General features: G+C 37.6%; 1 protein-coding gene across 1 annotated transcript; it reads right to left on the bottom strand.

Moving 5' to 3' along the window:
- Positions 1–1,299: 1,299 nt before the first annotated feature.
- On the bottom strand, positions 1,300–16,969 carry LOC145766347 (sodium- and chloride-dependent neutral and basic amino acid transporter B(0+)-like). The gene is made up of 13 exons (XM_082578042.1): positions 16,846–16,969; positions 13,503–13,659; positions 12,033–12,164; positions 11,628–11,792; positions 10,576–10,686; positions 8,647–8,758; positions 6,416–6,548; positions 5,772–5,912; positions 4,856–5,084; positions 3,324–3,568; positions 2,663–2,872; positions 1,963–2,130; positions 1,300–1,852 (listed from the first exon to the last, which is right to left on the bottom strand). Exons 1-13 carry the CDS (start codon positions 16,867–16,869, stop codon positions 1,682–1,684), a joined length of 1,998 nt encoding a protein of 665 aa, XP_082434168.1. The 5' UTR covers positions 16,870–16,969; the 3' UTR covers positions 1,300–1,681.
- Positions 16,970–20,775: the final 3,806 nt, after the last annotated feature.

Below are 20,775 nucleotides of genomic sequence, written 5' to 3'. Positions count from 1 at the left end.
AAGACACAAGACAGCCACAGTCCTTCGAATGCGTAAACGTCAGCATACATTTCTCCTGATTCTTGCGCACTTGTGTTTCTCCAAAATGGAGAAGCGAGGCAGAAACAAATAGATAAAAGCGAAATCAATCCCAATCCACCGAATAAATATCTGATTCCGATACCTAGTCCGGCATCTGCCATTCTACTTCCACTTCTGTTGAACAGATAAGATTTTCTTCTGACCTCAGGCTTACGAACCTTGACGACCTCAAAAATATCCTAATAAAAACTGGTGATTGATTTGCTACTTATAATCATACTGAACAGCAATTTGATTCAATTTTTCTTTACTTTTAGCTATAGCTACAGTACACAAAAGCTGTTATTTTGTGTGCACATCTGAAACAGATTTACTTCCAGTTTTATTACACCATATTTCTTCATTCTTTAGCCAGAGTGCTTTAACCATGTCAGTTGCCGTGAACAATGCAAAGCTTCTTGATTACGCCTTCAGTGTAGGAGGCCAAGAAGAGGTCTTCTTGATCCTACTATAAATACTCGCAGAATTGTTTCAAAGGTACAGTAGCCCAACCCAAGTAGCATACCTGACAGGTCATAATTTTCGATATGGGAGGTTTCGTAAAAACGAGAACATCGTGAAAGATTACATTTTGACGAATTGCTTTTTTCTATGCAAACTCATGGGTTGTCACATCTTTCAGCAGTAGCCAATGGTATTTAGGATGTAAATTTATAAGAACACCGTCTAAAACGCAAACAAGCGGGGGAGCGTTTTATTTTATTTTTCTCTTGTATTTTAAATAGCAAAATCTTCATTTCCGTAGGGTGGCAATTGACTATTAGACCGTATGGTCGTCTCGTCTCCGTCGTCGGTATGGAAACTTGTGTAACTTTTGCATTGTGTATATTACAGTAGCTTACTTGCATATTTCAAACATGCACTATGTTCCTGTTACTGACAAATAAACCATTGATTGATTGTACGCCATCTTAATTTTTTGGGTCACGCTACGCCACTGACCTCAGGTCACGCTATGCCACTGACTTACTGCAGACCGCAGTCATCAATCAGACTGTCAGTGAATGTTCAATTATCTGCACAAATGTAGGCTATCGCAAGAAAACCGGGATCACAGGGTAGGGACTAGCCTGAAAATTCATTCTCACGGTCCATCGGACAGTAGGCGCAACACATCAGTTGTCATAAAAGTGAGTTGTATCTTTTTAATGTACTGCTTCCAACAAACGTACTAAAAAGAAAGTTTTATTTATTATCATAAGCAAACTTTTAGAGGTATATCGAAATATAATCAACTCATTTATGTTTGGCACTCGAATTAACGATTACTCAGTATTTTACATTAAACACTCAATTTTTACATTGCACTTCGTAATCAAAATGGAATGACGCTTGTCTTGCGTTGTCAGAGCAAGAGACTTGAGAGCTTGCTCTATGGTGATAAGAATACGCAATCGTCGAGAGCAAATAATCTGCAGTTGAGTAAACCTATAATGTTGTTTTCACAAACCAAAAATATGTTAGTCTGGTTATTATCGTCATAAAAAAATGTTACAGTTACGCAACGTTATTCTTCTTTATACTGTATATGATTGGTAAGTTTAAACAAGCTGCAGATAGGTCAACTTTTGCAATTCAGTTGCACAAAGAATTTGTATCATTACATCTTTGTGGTTTCCTCATTGTCGATTTCGTACACAGGATTAATCTCTCCTTTCTCTGTTGAGTTCTTTTTCAGTTGCAACGCCTCGTATGGTTCTTGCATGTCCTGGTATCGTTCGCCTCTGAACTGTTTCAAGTATGGTCCCCAGTCTGCCTCTGGTGATGATGCCTTTAAATGAATATTACTTAAATAAATTTATTCATATCAAACATGAATAGCATTGTCATATTTTGACAACACCAGCAGATTGGCCATTCATGTGTACAAAAAATACAAACCTGAAAGATATTTCCACTGTTTTTCACCATTGCAACTATTGCCATAAGAGGAATAAACAGAAGAACAAAAGCCACAGCGCACCATCCAATGACATTTGCCCACACAGGATACGCAACTCCTCCATAGCTGGGAGGCGTGAATGTGACCAACGACCATATCAAAATAGCCTGAAATTATTAATAGTCAACCGTTACGCCACCTATATTAAGTTGAAGTTTCAATAACAGTAGCGGCAGGAGAGGTCCAGGAGATACTTTTAAACTCGAGCCCGATATGAGTTTAGGGTCCCGTAATCTTTCCAAGAGGCTGGTAACTTTAAGAAACCACTACGCATTCTTTGGTTATAGAAATAGTGTGTTACTTTTAAAGCGTTATTCTTCTTAGAAGTGTCTTGATTTTGAAGGAAAAGCATCTTATCCTTACAGGGCCTAAATTATCCTTTCAACGGCCCTAGTCAACAATATTTAAAAATTGCTTGGCCTAATCTTGTTTTATCGAGTAACTTTTCAAAGAAACTGTAGCTTAAACGTTTAACCTCGGAAACTAGAAAAAATAGGGCGATTTTAATTTGCTAAGATGGTTTGCAAGAGCTATCATGTTTAATCGTTATTTTGACTTGCGACCCATTTAAAGCAACAAAAACAATCCAGCAGTCTAGTTGCATGTAGCAAGGATATATGAAGAAAATAATACTCCTACCATCAACAACAGCGGAGTTATGAAAAACCAACATGCTCTCCAATACAACCAGAATGCCCAATGTCGTTTTCCTATCATCATTTCAATATCTTCAATAAAACGATTTCCGCCATAAACCCAAGAAACTGCTATCACTTCCAACACAGCAACAATGATCAGACCCCAGTCAGCGGTATAAGAATCAATTAAAATCAACCAGTAGATGCCGCTCTAAACAACAAAATAATTAATTAACTATCGAATAGCTTTCATCAAAGTTGTTTTCCATTAGCTTAATTTGCAATGATAGGCAAAAGTTACCAGCCGGGGTGAAGCGAACAACCCTCAATGGCAATTTACCCTATATTGTAGATATTTCGCAAGTCGAAAGTATGACATTTGTATAGAGAGTGTGGCCAGTGGAATAAGCCTTCAGTTATAACTTACACCGATATTGATCGGTAAAGCATGTTTTTCCACAGTGTTTTTCACTTGACAGACAAGATAGACATTTTTTTCAGATTTTCAAAGGCACATGATCACGTGCAACCGCTAGATTAGACATTGGACATTGCATACTCTCAAGGTTGATATTGTCCCGTTTAGTACAAGAATTGTGTAGTGTGTAAGACACACGGCAATCATCCGTTAATGAGTCTATAACAGTTTCACAAATACTCACTTCAGCAACACAGGGAAGACCTAAAAGAAAGAACAATATGCAGGAAGTTAATGTGAGAATAGCTCTTCGGCTTCTTAACTGCCTTGGAAACATATCCATTGCTGCTGTCAAGATAGCTTCTATTCCTGTGAATTGGCTATCTAGTCCCAACGTAAACAGCATCAGAAAAAACAATAACGCCCAGGCAGGGGATGCCGGTAGATTTGCAATGGCCTCTGGGTAAGCAACAAATGCAAGCCCAAAACCTACAAAAAAAGCATTAATCAACTTTGTCATAAGAATAACCAAAAAAACAATCAACAGTTATTGTTACACAAAGTAGTTTTTAATTCACGAGTTAGTATAGGCTGCTTCAAGCTAGAAGAAAGAGCATCAATTATGGTAATTTCACTTATTTTCACATGTTTTCTCATATAAGTTATATATATAGGCTAGTTAAAAAGTAATAGTCAACTCAACTACGTTTAATCTGAGGAGCCGCTCAATCGGAGCGTTTTTCATTCATTCCATATCCACTTTTCTGTATAATTTGTCCCGTTTAAAACGAGACCACCAATTTAATCGAACCCAATTCGTCTTGATCCCGGTTGTGGTTTAATTAAACGAGATTGACTGTACAATAGTTTCATTAAAATCAAGTATTTTTTATGAGTGGTAAAAAAAACTTGCTTGGTCAGCGTCTTTAGACTCCGTACAACTCAAAATTTCGTTCGGCATGTAATATTTCGCCTTGCGTTATCATTCATCTCTCATTCTCAACCGTAGTCAACCAATGATTTTAACTTTGTTTTAATTTAAAATGCTTATCGAATTCAATATTGGCGAGAACATTCTTTAATACGCATATACAGCAAGAATTTTTATTTTTCTTTGCAGCATTTCTGTTTGCTATAGCTGTGTGTAATCGGTTTCTCTTAAAGGCATACTAAATGAAATTTTCAAACGGGAATTAAGCATTAAAATGCATAAACTGAACATTCAAGAATACATTTCAAAAAAAATTACCGAAAAAAAATTGTTTTCAATGGCGCTGGCAAGGCCCAAAGTCCAATGTTTCATTTATTTTCATTTTTTTTCAAAATGACCCAACACAGCTCGAGAATACGTCACAAAAGACAGCAATAACAAAAGCCACGTTACAACATCAGATGTTTTAACATCAGATCTGAGGTTTTGAGCAAACTGTCTGATGTTTTGACGTTGAAATCTGATGTTTTGATGTACATACATACATAGCCTACAGTTAAATCGCTGGCAGTAACAACTGTTACGTGATCAGCTGATTGCTCGTCTTTTATTACGTAGTCGTAGACTGTACAGTCGCACGCTTCGCTGCTCAGGCCCATTCTGGTTTTGAAAGCTCTGACAAAAGTACGCGCGGAATGCAGATCAGACCGCAATGGGGCAAAATTTTATTGAAAATCGTTTTATGGTAGCATGTTAAACACAAAAAACGTGGAAAATCGCCAAGTCAGGTTTTTCCTTTAGTATCCCTTTAAAGTAGAAGCTTTATCCCATTTCACACTACTTACCATCAGACACAACATCTTCGACTCTCCGCCCCAGTTTTTTAGCCATGTACCCCACAACTGTAAAAATAGACAAACCAGCAAAGATGGAAGTGGCGCAGTTTACAAGGCACACAATCATGGAATCCAGAAAACAATTGTTTTCAAATTTGTTGTAGGACGACAGAGCAATAAGTCCACCCCATGCAGCACTCAATGAAAAGAAAATTTGAGTTGCGGCTTTTTTCCAAACCTGGAAATAACGACAAATGCAATAAACCCATTATGTTAATAGTTAGCTTTGTTTGACCTGCAACCATTTGCTATCCTCTTAGCAATATCATTTGTTTGTTTATAACTGACATGTGAAAAATATTTCGCACTTCTCCAAAGCGGCTCTCTCTTTTTCCGATTTTGCTTCAAAGAAGCCAGGCCTTCATCCCGAGAGATCAGGGTCGACCAGTTGTCTGCAGTGACTCCTTCATATCTCTCTGTTTCTCTTGGCATCTTTAATTTTCAAATTACTTTTCAGTTGTTGCAAATCAGCAAATACCAATTCCAGCAATATGTTGTCATACAGGACTGCCATAGCCAGGGCCGGATTTAGCTGATGGGGGGCCCGGGGCACTTTTAGATCGGGGGGGGGGCCGTGCGAAAAAAAATTTCGCGCCGGCGGCGCGAAAAAACACCTCTACGTCTACAGTAGCATTAATCCAGCACTGCACTGCACAGCATTTTGCAGAAACTTCAAAGGCTGAAAGAGAAAAAATAATAACAAAAAATCACATTTTTCCACGTAGATTGTAGAGGGGCTTCAAAAGTTGGGGGGACTGGGGCACCTGCACCGTCTGCCTCCCCTAAATCTGGGCCTGGCCATAGCAAGTGAGTAATTTCAGTAAGCACGTGAGTAAGTGGGAAATTAAGTAACAACTTTGCTTACGTCAGCATCTTTAAGCTTTTCGATTTGTGATTCGTTGCCGATGTAATACTGAATACCATCAATGGCACCATCCAGTGTCGCTCCTCGTACCAGAAGTATCAATAGTACAACATATGGAAAGAGCGCAGTGAAGTAAACAACCTGCAGAAGATTGTATAAAAGACGCTTATACTTGATATTGAATAAACAATAACAAGACAAAGAGCATAAACTAAAAGAGCGCTGATACGCTTTATCTCGTAGAAGAAACTCATATAGGTTTGGATGTTAGTTGAAATCGAGATCTATTAGTTATGTTACAATTTGGGGAGAGAGGTAACTTTTTTAAACTATATGCAATGTCTGTTTATTAATTATGTCTACTGTAATATTCTTACTGTTGCAGTAAAGCGTGATACATTGTTTGTTCAGAATTGTGGTAAATCAGAATTTTATCAGATGTAGGCTACTGAAGAAAGAAAACATTCAGACGTTTAGTAAATCAGATGGGACCGACTTTTAGATTACTTCATGATCTTAAAGGAGACACAAAAACTGTGCTTCTGCAAGCAACTCGGCTAAGCTAACACAACAAATATCAAAAAATTCAAAACGAAATCTCTTGCCATTTTAAAATAAGGAGAAAAAAAATCAAGTAAAAATACCTTTCCAGAAGACTTAATACCGCGAATCATGCTGAAATATAAGACAATCCAAGCCACTAATAGAGATAGCGCCATCGGGGTGACTATAGACCCTGTCTCGTCTATATTGGCCGAGCGATGTAATGCATAGTATCTGGAATAAACACAGCTTGTTAAAATCAATAATTGACATCAAAAGTTGGTGAAAAATGTGTGGTCTTTGAGAAGATAATAAATAAAAAAGTCGTTGAACAGCAAGAGATAACTTAGGTTCCAACTGATGTTAGGTTAAAGCAGAGGTGTCTAAACTTTTCCCCAGACGGGCCAAATTTGATTATGTGAAAGAGCCCACGGGCCAACAATATCTGATAATCTTGTTTTGCTCGAAAAAAGGTGCATTATATAGTAACGTTGTGTTATTTAATATCATTTTCATACAACAAAGCAATATGCGGGTTCAAGTATTTTGTGATATATAACTAAAGTTACATACCACCAGATGTGATAAGTTAGGATATAAGTTATGTGCTAGTGCTTTTCCGATATAAATTGAAAGATCCAGAAATTTTGTGAAACAGCTGTGTTAATATGAAGAATGAAACTGACATCTTGGTTTCAATGATCAGGTCAAGTTTGGTTCGAGGTTAGTGGTGGGCAAGCATAAATATGTTGAGCCGAACAAGTCCAATGTTTAATCTTTTGCAAACGTTCACATTTCTGGATTTTTTTTCTTCAGCTGCTGGTATAGAAACACAAGCGAAATATGTTGCTACCGCTTCGGTACTCCGCGTCGCGGTGTAGCTCAAATAGCTGCAGGTGATCTGGAGCCTCATCAGCGTTCACGAAGAAGGTCCTTTTTAATTACGGCAAATTCCAGAAAGCGGTTGTTGAATTTGCTAGCAAGGAAAAAATAAACGCTCGCATATCAGTTAATATATAGGCCTACTCTTCGGGACAACAACAGTTCGCAATTATGACGCTATGATTTCGTTGACGAGGTCCATTCCGGGTATTCTTGGCCTATGGTGTGTAGCACTCCGATGGGTTTCCTGTAGGCAGAGCACATGGCATTGATGTTGCTTGCAGATTTCAGCAAGGATGGATGATTTTGCTGAATAAAACCCTTCGATATTGGCTGAGATCTCCATTAGAGCAAACCCTACGCTAGAGTAGGCACGGTTGTCGTGTGACGTTGTCCCATTAGGTCAAGACGATGTCGCCACCAATGTGCGGGTTCAACTATGGCAGGAGGGACTGGCAGCCGGACCGACATTGGCCAATATGGAGCTCACACCCGTGGAGGGCCTTCCTCCCGGAAAGCGTGAACCGTGGAAGTATTGGCGATGCCTCAAACGCTTAATAACTGGTATTGGAAGGTATAAAACTTTGATGAGACACTGGGGGTATTCCATGGAGAGCACAAGTTGCAAATGCGGACAGGAGCAAACGATGCAACATCTACTCGAATGCCCTGACCTAAAAGCAAGGTGCTCTGCACAGGATTTGGCCGAGTTCAACGATAGAGCAAGAGCTTGCGTGATGCTCTGGGCTACGGCCGTGTGACACACGATGAAGAAGATTATGACGCTATAATGATTTTAACTTTTCTTGCCGGCTTTTCTCTTTGCTGTGAGAAAATGCTGTCTTAATTATTTTTTTTAATAATGCAAGTTAAATTGGGTTGATTTCAGTGTGTCTGCGGGCCAAATATAACAAATTGTGAAACAAGCGCAGGCCATACAAAAATGTATAGCGGGTCGGATTTGGTCCGCGGGCCGGACTTTGGACGCCCCTGTTAAAATATGAGTTGAAGTAATGATTAACGTGGTCCATTACTTCAACTCATACCTGGTCCATCATACATTTCTAGCACTAGTTGCGACGTTCATCTGGTGAAAGTAAAAGCCGAGACATTGCTTTCACTTTCATCAGATGAACGTTGCAACTAGTGCTAAAAACGATAATTATCCTGATGAACACCCACACTTTTCAGTATTCTGGTCCACATATTTCAAGCTTAAAGTCCAAAAAAATAGATCCGTCACTAGAAAACTAGATGGATGTGTCTGTAAGACGTCAGTTTCGTAAAGAGTTTGATGTGACTTTTATTGCCTGCCATCGGCGCATCGTTTAAGCATTTATTATGACGTCACATTGGTAAGTAATACCCAGTGTTTGTTGCAAGCATAAAAGTGGCATAGCACATTCTAGGCACAAATAATCTCGGAGGAAATATTTCAAGCTTTACTTACTCCCAATACTCTTCACTTGCGCTTGTACTTCTAAAACTTCGCTCATTTTGGCACACGCTCATCGTATCGACACCAAGATATTCTGCTATCCTCATACCAACTTCCGATGATACTGGCATCACACAAATGGTACAAATTAATTATAACTTTTGTTTAATATTATATTTACGTATCCATCGCAGATATGCGTTGCGCCTCAACGCTTTACAAAGCAGACAGTATCAGTGCAGCTGCAGCCGTACCCATATAGAGAAGCAGCCGAGTAGGCTACATTATTATTATGAATCTATTCTTTTTGCTGAGTGTGAAGCCGAAACAAGATTCAGCACCACTTTTTAAATGTTTTTGATATGACACGACAACATATCGAACCAACTTGCAGCGCATTTTTGATGGTTTGGCAACCTTAGCTAAAAGTGTAGGCTACGTGAAAAAAATTTCCACAACATTTCTGTAGCCTGCGTCAAAATACAATGGCGTTGGAATGCTTCACTAACATTTAGAAATACAACACTTACGACTTATCGAATTTATCAATCTTACGACAACCGTTGATCAAAATTTTAAAAGCCGACTAACCACAGTCGGAGTCGTGGAGTTGAAAAAGATTTTGGCATGTAGGCCTACAGAGTCAGAGTCGTTAAAAAAAAGACCGAGGCACACTCCGGCTTGATACAAAATGATGAACAATAAAAATTTTTGTTTGCAATCTTTTTTCAAAATATTTTTTTCTTGTTCTCTGTAGGCTATTGCGCTCTTAAACTTTACCAGAAAATAGCAGCGTTTATTTTTGCCAGTTTTTGGAAAAGTCACCGTTTCAATTTCGATCACAACTTAATTGAAATTAAATTTTAAAACATGAAAAGACAAAAACTTAAAAATATTGGTAACCCTCAAAAACCTGGCAACACTGAAGTCGGAGTCGGCCAGTTATCAATCGAAGTCGGAGTCGTGTAATTTTCGCGCGATCCCACAGCCCTGTACTAACTATGGCTTAAGTTTTAACTCAAAAACTTAAATATATATGCGCTACACTTCAATTTTCATCATAGCCGTACAAGCCAGGGGGGCAGCTGCCCCCCTGTTGTTTCAAAACATCGCGAATTCGGGCAAAATTTTGCAATTATTAGGGCAAAAATTGCTATATGAAAAGCTACAAAATTGCATAAATTAAGAAAAACTACAAATTAATATATTTTACCTATCAAACTAAGTACAGCCTCTTATTTGCACAAGAAATGTGCCGCAAAATTTTCATTTGGCACACCCGTATTGATGTATTGTAGGCTATTGCATGGTGATCAAACTGTAGTACGAAATGCATTTAACTAACTGCATCATGCCAATTTGGGCAGCCACCAAAATACGTTTCTAATACTTTTGTGGAACTGCCCAAATCAAAACGCAAAATTTGCTATATAGCTAATTTTATTAATTTTGACAAATGCATCGTGTTGATTTGGGCAGCTGAAAACATGAAATTATCTGATGAAACTGATTAGTGATTAGTCTGTTTATGCAACTGCCCAAATTAGTGAGAGGCAGTTTCCCCAAAATGAACCATGAACAAATTCATTAATTTTTCCCATTTACATAACTGTATCGTTTAAGATGAATTCAGTTGTTCTATCTTGATTACTTTGGTAAGAAATTCTAGCTAGCTGGTGATCTTGTTATGTTAGTTTTTCACTGTTATCATGCACCGCATACATTATATTTGGGAAATTTCTATAAAAGCGTGCAGATTTGGGAAAATTTACGTTCTGCCCCCCCAAAATAGTTTGGTCTCGTACGGCTATGATTTTCATAAAAGAAAAACTTGAACACCATCCGTTTCTCATCTGTAAAATCACGCAATTTCAGCAGGTCACTTCAATTAGTTTTAGCAAACGTTTGCAAGTACTACAGTAGGTAGCATAGGCTACTTACCACCGATTGCGACATTCTGAGGATTTACTTCTATGGACCTTTCAGACAAATACTGAGATACATTAAAATTTTCCAGCTGTGACGGTGCCAGAACTAGATCACAGACACTTTCTAAACAAAAGCAAAATAATAACAAAAGCATAAAAATAATGAAACTTTGCATGAACAAAAATTACTTTCCGCTCACTATAGCAGATTTATACGAATGTAGGTAACAATCCACACGAAAAATGTCCATAGTCTACTGAAAACATCCCAACTGCAAAATATCTTTATTTTTGGAGAAAAGAAATATTTTCCAAATAGATATTTTCCAGTCTGGAATTTTTTCTGTATGGATTTTTACAGTTTGGATTTTTACCGACTACCATTCATACGATTGGCAGCTTACTGCATGGTGACTGGCAGTCGAAACAGTATTGATTCATCACTTCAAAAACTAAGCACACATGTCGCTTTGTAATTTTAAGCAATTATTATAAAACGCGTGGGTAACGTAGACAAATAAATCCTAGAAAATAATATTTAAAATCATTTGGAAAGTCGTAACGTATGAAAACTTCTTAGATGGGCTACATCAGTATCAAGTGTATCATAAAACTTTCCATCACCTATTCTCCTCACTTTTCACATGAAACAAATGCCATATCCTCAAAGCGACCAATTAATAAGTTGTCACCAAGTCATACGAAAGATAACTGCTTAGTTTTTCAATAAATATATTCTCGACTAAAAACGGCGGTGAAATGTTAACATTAACATGTAAGCTGCCTTTTTTTTTAGATCATTTGGCATTCTAGTTCGATCCAAAAACAGATTAAAGCATTCTTTCTGTTTTCAAAATAATTGAACTAGTAATCTCGAACGCAAGAAACGACTGTTCTTCTAGTCCAAAGTAGTAAAGTTCCGACTGCTAGTTTACTAATTTTTATTTTTCAAGTTTTCAGCCTTACTTCAAAGGCAGCGATTAACAAATGAAGTTTAAATCTTATTATTGACCCATTAGCCTACCAGCATGACGTTTAATAGCAAGTAGCAATAAGGATATTTACTAAAAGTGGTGCTGCAAGTCGTTTGGTTATTCCAGTAATTGTCACAGCTTGTCCATGGTAAATTCCCAGTAAATGATGAGAAAAAGTAAAAGACTGTATATCCGAGGATGATGTTGTAATAGATGGTTACTATGATGTTGAGAACAACCATAGTATAGCCAAGACCTGAAAAAGAATAAGATTGACACAGAATTGGTGTGACTCACAGTAAGCCTTTTCAAAATAAGACTTTTGACAAGAAATATTAGCAAAAGGATGTTGCAGTTTGCGTACCTTCAACGTGTTTGAAAACTACTGCTAATGATTCTTAATATTTGTTCAACAAACACGTTGACTCATCTGAAATTTGATAATCTTTAAACTGTACGGCTAAAAGAGAAAAAACACAATTTCTAACTGACAAACCTTTCCAAATTGGGCTGAATTTAAACAACGAAATCGGACCTAGACTTGAAAACTGTCCCAAAGCACATTCCAGAAAGAAAATCGGAAGTCCAGCAAACACTAGCATAATGACATACGGAATTAGAAAGGCACCTGAAATTGAAATAGATTTTGATCAAAACGCCAAGGGACACCAATATCAAAACTTAGTGTATTTTTCTGGTTACTCTAGTTTAGACTGGAACAAGCCAGTAGAATAGTCACACGTCGCAAAGTTTGGGTTTCAATTAATTAGCGTGGGAATGGAATGGCAAAAAGTTCCAAATACGACAGACTGGAACCATAGTATCTGAGGAATGGAGGAATATACCACCATGGCTACTGATGGTCGCATACAGCCTAGATCGAATGTATTCCAAGGAAATGTTTAGTAGCCTATAACAAGTAATCTGCAATAGGTTACAGACAGTCCTGTGTTATAGAAAGCAGCAAGCTATAGACTATTCAGGGCCGTTGTGACGATGGTTTAGGCCCGATACCAATGAAATTATCGGGCCCCCAATCAAGGCACTTTTAAGAAAAAAGCACTATATTCAAAGAATACGGGGTGGTTTCTTCAAGCTCCTGTGGCTGCTTGGAATGTTTACGGGGCTCTAAAATTATCCCGGGCCAGGGTCCAAAAGTACCTCCCGGACCCCCTGTCAACGCTATACAGTAGGTAGGATATATTACAGTAAGGTAAGCTAGGATTCTCCCCCAAGCAGATTTATAGCGATATTACCACATAGTTTTTCATGACAAAAGTAGTGTCTGAAACATTGTGTCTCAAAAGTAGTGTCTCAAATTATGACAAATATAATCTTGTTTTGGTCACTTTTAGACATTTTTATAAACAATAATTCAAGATAGGTACACACTTTGTGTGTAACCAAATTAAAATTGGAATGGGGTTTTGGTTGAAAATTTAAGTTAGCCTACCATTTCCAAAAAAAATTATTTACGACCACAGAAGGATTTTTGAATGTTTGCATAACATGGAGAGTGCCTTTCAGCAGGCTAGAACTTCAAAAATATATCTGAGTTGTTCCATTTTCACTTCATAGCTTATCTCGATTAACACTGGAATTTATCAATTCAATTGTTAATTAACTAGGCAGGCTATTTGAGTGAGTAGTGTTTACTTTGAAATATTGCATCATTTTGTTGTTTATGTGTGAAATTGCAAGACGAAGAACGCTGCACGAACTAAACATGAGTGGGCTCCGAGACAGAGATAGCCCTCAGTCGGGGGTTAGGAAGCAGTAAATAAAATAAGGCCTTGCAGGATTTAAGCTATTAAATCGGGCTTCTGTAGTAATTTTTTTTTATTTTTTAAACAGTAAAAAAAACATTAAACAGACTAAAATGAGTGGGCCCCTGATCGGGGGGCGGTTAACACGGCCTTGATTAGTAGGCTACACGATTGTAACAGCTTCACATGCAAACTTGTACCTCCTCCATTTTCAAAAGCAAGGTATGGAAACCTCCAAACGTTTCCAAGTCCAACGGCGTAACCAATACAAGAAAGCATGTAGTCTGCTTTGCTATCCCAGTTTCCTCGATCTTGATTTTCATCTTTAGAAGATATACCGGACGACTTTTGATGATCCTAAACAATGCAGCTTATAGCCTGATGCTGCGAGTTCGCTGTGGTAATATATAGCAAATTGCACTAGCTTTCGGAACACAGTTCCTTAGTCATGTCATCATGTGCTATGACGAAGGGATTGATCTATTTTAACAAATCATGAGTGACTTATAGACCTACGCTTACAGTAGAGTAGTCCTAGGCTGTTTCCATTGTATAAAACCGTCCAGTATTGCTATAGCCTACTGCCGCAATAAAGGGGCAGCAAATAAAAATACAGAAGAGTTATTTTTAATCAAAAGCCGCTTATATGAAGCAAAATTAGGAAACTACTTTGCAATAGCCTACGGTGAAAATTCAAAATATTGTTAAGTAGGCTAGAATAGACTCGCAGCAGTCAGACATCACCCTTTTCTCACCGCTTTGCATTGACGTTGGTAAGTAGCCTATGCACACAAGTTGGTTCATTGCATGATGGATTGATGGTTCATTGTAGAATCCGACCAGATAGTTTGTCAATTGCAAACTGTTTGTATTTGCCGCCTTCAATTGCGAAGTTTTCAAGATATATAACTCCTATTTTATCATATGGTTTTATAAGTCTGCTCTGCAACTACAAGGCAAACTCAAAAAGCTCAGAGTTGCAAAACTGATTGTGCAACAATCAGGGGCGCCGGAACGATTTTTGACTGGGGGGGCAGGATTATGAAAAAAGGGCACTTTTGTTGCTGAAAGGCCAATTTTTTTTTTGAAGTTTTAAGATACAGTAAGATATAGCGATAATGCTTTTCTATCAGCTCACTATCGAGTAATGAGCAATGCAACGGAAGGGCATCATAGTAGGCTACATTATAATCATGTAACCTTAGGTCTACCATATGTCCTCTTTTTAGAGGATTTGTCCTCTTTTTTCAAGAAAAATTAATAGTCCTCCGAGGACACTTAGAAATGCTCAAATTTTCAACAGGATTTTATTGTTGTGCGAATTTTCGGCGATGGCTTGTATGTGGTTTCCAAAACAATTTTCTGCACCGATGTAATATTCAAAGATAATTCAAAAAATTAGCGTAGCCTATCTTGATGATCCCTTGTTGTAAACAATCAGACGTCTACACTCTGCAGCCTACTGTATTCTAACATATCAAACACCATTGTTTCGCGGTTATCGGAAATTTGTGACTTTGAATTTGGAATTTTATAAGGAAATTTGTTACGAAATAAGAAATTCAAGAAATCAAAAAAATGAGTGGGCTACATAGGCTAAATCACGAGGAAATACATTAAAAATGTGACCTAAAAACAGAAAAATGCAAAAGAGTTTGTCGTATTTATAATTTACCGCCCTCTGCATACTTTTACAAACAAATAATCTTTTTACTCAGATTTTATTAAATTGATTCAACGCTTGTAGATGCTATGATTACCGTACCAAGTTTGGCTCGTTGGTCAAGTGAAGCAAGTAGGAACGAATTTACAAAAGTGCACCATGAATAACATAGCTTACGGTAGGCTACTGCAAAAAGAAATCGTGGCATAGATACTTTCAGTTGATGCAGATGCAAATAAAACGCATTTTATGTACGATTCTTGTTTTAACCTCAATGGTGCATGGGAATAAACAGCCTTTTAGTTATCTCAGTCCGTTTTCAGAATCTCATCTATTGAGTAGCATACAATTTCAATCATATTTCATGCCAACAATTTTGTAATTTCAGAGCTGATCCTTTCTCACTGAAAAATTTAAGGCATTGTTATCTAGAGGTGGTGCCTGATTTGTCATATTTTGTAAATTTTTGCGATCGTTGCTGTCTGACTTAAATTTTCTAAAAATCAGCTGACTTGTAATAATATGAAAGCTTTTTGTTGCCTTGAGGAAGCAGTCAAACATGAGAAAAACAATATTAAAAAGCGTTCAAGCAGACTGTTAAAAAGTCTTTGTATGCAAGCCCTTTTACCAGTCTGAGTGAAATCTTATAAGTCAAATTGTCTTCGTTTTTCCAACCTTTGTGATGTTGAAACTCATTGTGTCACTTGGGAAAGAGAGCAAAAGATGTTAAAATATGATTTTTAAATATTTTACTCAGTCAGCAATTACAATTACTCAGACAGTAACCAAAAGTTGGAAAAATCTGGAAACGTGTTGCAGAATGTAGGCTAACAAATCAGGCTATATAAGGGGGCTGCAAAAAGTTCATAGACCTAATCTGGCATATAAATTTATCTTGTTTTTTTGCTGTAACTTTTGCTGCATAAGTTTAAAATTATCCAAAAGATGTAAAAGATTGTCCAAACGTAAAATTTTACTTGCTGGCGAAACGTGTCCTCTTTTTGGGCTATGAAAATATGGTAGGCCTATGTAACCTACTATGATACAGAATTTTGTGTCGTGAATATTATTTTGAGGCAAAAACGAAAGATTATAATTAGACTAAAAGCGAATAACAGAAATTGTTATATTGCAAAATATGTAGTAGCTGACATGGCCTTAAAAGGGCACCATTGCCCCCCTGCCCTCCCATCCAGAGAAATATTGAGGGCAGGGGGGCATTCGCCCCCCCTGCCCCCCCGCTTCCGGCGCCCCTGGCAACAATTTAGAAATTCGTAAACAGAACATAGAAACCCCGTCTTATCAAAAGGTTTTGCAGCTGCAAAAACAATTAACAATCATGGCAGCAAAAAAAATCGGTAGGCTATAGTTCCATTTATTTCAGAATGGCTATGATACAAAAAAAAAATACGAAGGCATTTGTTCTTCAATTTTGAATTACAGTTCATTTGACTGTTTCGTTTCGAACTAAACCTATTTTGTTTTCGCGAGCAATTTGAACTGAAAGTCGTGAAAAGAATCTAATTCACAAAACAACCTGAAGGTGAATCGTGGCGTTAAAAGTTATTCTCACAATTTTTGTCTCTACTCTCTGAACCATAGACTGCTCTGAACACACTTAGGCTACTGTACAGTTAACGCAAACAATTATTTTTATTTCAATATTATCATTTCCATCCATTCATTGTGAGGAGAGTCCAAGACAAAAATGTTTTTATTTATCTTTTTGAAGAAAAAAAATTATTTTTTTTGAATTGCGTTTTTTACTACAGTAGAACAAAATGTTATTTCGACCAGCTCTATAACAAATTCATGACAAACAAATTCTGTATGGAAACCAAATGGGTTTTAAAATATAATTTTTGTTATAATTAGCCTACCTTGCTTCCGTTTTCTTGATTCATGTCGTTCTTGGTAATCGTGGTACTGTATGATAAATGAGGAATCTTTTTTTCAGAATTTCACATAAATTTACTTAAATTGTAAATGATAGAAATGTTGATATTGTCGTTGTTGTCGTGTTGCTCCCTACGCTGACAATGTCACAGCGTTTTAAATTGAAATCGAAGATAGCCTATAGTTTGCTCAAAATCAATCTGACTTAAAACCAAGAAATCCAATGCACTGGTTGGTGTATTGCTAGCAATTATAATCTATAAATACAGCACTAAACTACGTACTTTTGTGTTGCCTGTCTGATCAATAATATTTGATAGGCTATTGATTTGACGAAGTGTTAAAATTCAGCTGATGTTTGAGTTTGCAGCAAAACTTTCTCTACGACTGCCTAGTTGCACTTTGTCGAGCCAACGCCTCAAGCCGGCTTCAGCAAAAATCAAATGTTTTCTTGCCTTTTTCGTTTATTTCACATCGTGGTAGAGGAGTTTTAATTTCAACCTTACTAGGTCTTAAAAGCAGAAAGAAATTTTCTCTATACAACGTCATTTGATGTTACTTATCAAAAGAAAAAAGAGTCATTTAAGGTCTTTCATAGAGCTGTTTTGCCCAGGGCTAAGTTGAAGCATTTGTCTGAAATGCGTTTGTTTTCCATCAAAAACTTGCAATTGAAACAACTGGTTAACCACAGAATTAGATTGATTAACCAAACCACTTCTTATTTTGGTGTTCAATCATATTTTCAAATCTGACAACGACTAGATAGCCTATGCAGCTAAAAACGTTCGATTGTTTTCTTTTCTTTTATAGCCTATTAGCTACAATCGTATGGAAATTGGTGGTGAGATGGCGTAGCGGATAAGGCGTTGGCTTTCCAATAATGCAAACCTGGTTCGACTCCCGGCTAAGCTGGTTGTTGAAAACATCGCACACGCAATAAATTGGGTCGGCATAATAAGGCGGCCAAGAGAAAGGAACTGGCCACCCTACTCTTCTTAATGCCGATGGCTTGGTAGACCTGCAATGAGAGCCTAATTTAATAATAGCCTACCCGACACTTGTTTGAATGAGAGAGTGCAGACTCGACGATCTCATACGCTTTCAGGGCTACGGTCTTCTGCACTCTCTCATTGGACCACCTATAACAATACTTAATCAGACTACTGCAGTGGTGTCATTAATTTTTTTTTTTTGGAGGTGTTGATGGTGATATGAACATAAGAGCTGCTGGACCTCAAAAGTCTCAACGACCAAATAAGAGGAGCAGATCTATTTTTGAATGTTTGCTCAGCAATAGATGACATGGAACCACAGTGGAGCAATGTTAGTGGGATAATTACAGATGGTGCGTCTGCTTTGGCAGATTAACAAAATGGATTGTCCATACGTAGCCTATCAGTAAAAAGTCAGTGACGAAGGAGGCGCCGCTGTTAAACTCCATTGCATCGTTCATCAGCAAGTTCTTTTCGCCAAACATCTACCAATTGATCATGTCATGAAACCAGTGGTAAAGGCAATTGATTTCATCCAGTTTGAAGCTTTAAACCACCGCCAGTTTCAGCAGTTCCTGCATGACATTGAAACTGAATATGGAGATGTGCTAACTGCCAGTTAGTAACTGCTATATCACAAGGATAATATTTAATTAAAAAGGGTCGGTCAATGACAGAGCTATCAGAATCAGATAATGCGTGGATAGCAGACTTGGTTTTTTTGGTGGGCATAACAAAGCATCTGAATGCACTGAACGTTAGTCTTCAAAAGACATTTGTCACAAACGGAGCCCTGCACAACATTTTTTCCAGCGTTGCGGGATGTCATTGCAGGCAAGAGGTGTGTTGAGACAACAAAATATGCAGCAGTCCAGGTTGCTAGCAAATTCAACGACTGCTTTCAGGATTTTGCTGCAATGCTCTTCACTTCTCCTTTCTGCACGGATGCTGATGAGGCTCCAGCTCACCTGCAGAATTGAGCTGCACTGCGACGCTGAGTGCCGACTTCGACATCAGCATCTATCGCTCGTGGCTTTTTACAAGCAGCTGGATAAAAAAAAGTTTCTACAAATGCAAACGTTTGAAAAGAAAATAGAAAATGTTGAGCTTGTTTGGACTCAACATATTTATGTGAGCAGACGTTCTCGGTTATCAACTTAAACAAGAACACCTTGATAATAAAACTGAGCGACTCTCATCTACGTGATATTTTCGTTTGTTTGTCACTAATCTCGAACCAGACTTGACCGTATATTGAAATCAAAACGTCAGTTTCATCCTTCACATTAACACAGCTATGATTTATAAAGTTTCTTCATGTTGCAGTTTCTGATGGAAATGCATGTAACTCATATAGCCTAACTTATCATATACGTGATATAAATACAACAAAGTGGTTAAGCCTGTATATTGATTTGTTTTATGAAAATGGCATTAAATCACAATATCACTGTATATTTTTTGTGCAAAATAAGATCATCAGAGATTGGTTGCCCGCGGGCACTTCCGCTTTATCAAATTTGGCCCACCTGGGACACCCTTGGTGTAAGCTATTTTTTTTTTGCAAAATTTTCTCGCCCGTTTTGCTCAATCACATTAAAACGCCAAAGGTAAACGCGTGTATTCAGTCAGGAACGGAAAGAGAGGTGAAAAATTTAGTCACGGATTAGCCTTCTCCAGTCCTTTGCTGCTTGTTGTCTTATACAATTTAGTTTTTTTTTGTAATGATTTTTTGTATTGTAGCCTAAGCCTACTATTCTCACAACAGACAAAATAACAGTTTTTCTCTCTGAAGGTTCTATTTTTCTAAGTAAGATGCATACGATTAGCAAATACCCTCAGTCCTCTTCGTGTCCACCTTAGCAAAGGTTTCAAACATCAAGTGGCTATCTGCTCTGTTGGTGCTCAAGAAACTGCAAGATTAAGCAGCGTTGGTTTACCTCTCGGAGAGTGTAGGGGAGACTGGGGATAAGTGGGACAAAATTTTAAGAGTTCAGAAAAACGCAAATTACGATTTTTTTGCTTCCCGAGATTTTATTACTAGCGCTTGTATTTCGTGGAGTTTGATGCCCTTGATCAATCTTGGATTGCATGAAATCATAGGTTTAAAAAAAAATGAATGGTTTGAATTTGAAAGCAGTGAGTCAAATGGATATATATGGGACACGTGTAGGAGAACTGGGACACGTTGTTAGGAGAAGTGGGACACCTTGAGGTGAAATGGGCAGTACAAAGAATGCACACAAATTTTGCTGTTGAAACTTGTCTTTTGGTTTTATTACAATAATAACAAACTCAAATAACGAAAATGATGTTAACAGTCAACAACACACTATAGAAATGCAATGTTTCAAACATGTTTGTGAAAAAATATCTTCGATCTTTTAGCAAATATCAAGATCTCCAAACTTGACGGCGAATATTATGCTGTCCTTGGTAGCCTACGAAGTGTTGTTTCTTTCGAAGATGACTTTGGAAGAATGGAGAAATATAGGCCTAATAATATCAAGTGGAGAAATAGGATGAGAGTCAGGGACTTGCAGATGAACAAATTTGTTGTTGAATTTACTAGTTTTCCTTAAAAAGTTAACCATCACCTCTTCAGTAGATGTTTCCTCAACTTGAGCCATATGTAATTCAGGATTGGGAGCCTTCTCTATTTTAAATTCTACAAGAACATATCACCCCATTTGCAAGGCATTTGGATCCACACCTCCTAAATAAATTGGATCTAAAGATTCATCTTCACAAGTTCGTCATCTTTGCTATCCGCCATGATCATCACAACGTTGTCATCATCTGAGCATTCATCACGAGCAACGTGTTTCTTCTTTTGCAGACGTTTAAGCGACACTGCAGAGCTAGACTTTTTCTGGTGTCTTTTCTCAAGATCTAACCCTACGATGAGAACTAGCACTACTA

This window comes from Aplidium turbinatum, chromosome 3 (assembly GCF_918807975.1).
Source record: "Aplidium turbinatum chromosome 3, kaAplTurb1.1, whole genome shotgun sequence".
Classification (NCBI taxonomy): domain Eukaryota; kingdom Metazoa; phylum Chordata; class Ascidiacea; order Aplousobranchia; family Polyclinidae; genus Aplidium; species Aplidium turbinatum.
This window is presented reverse-complemented; position numbering and strand designations above follow the sequence as displayed.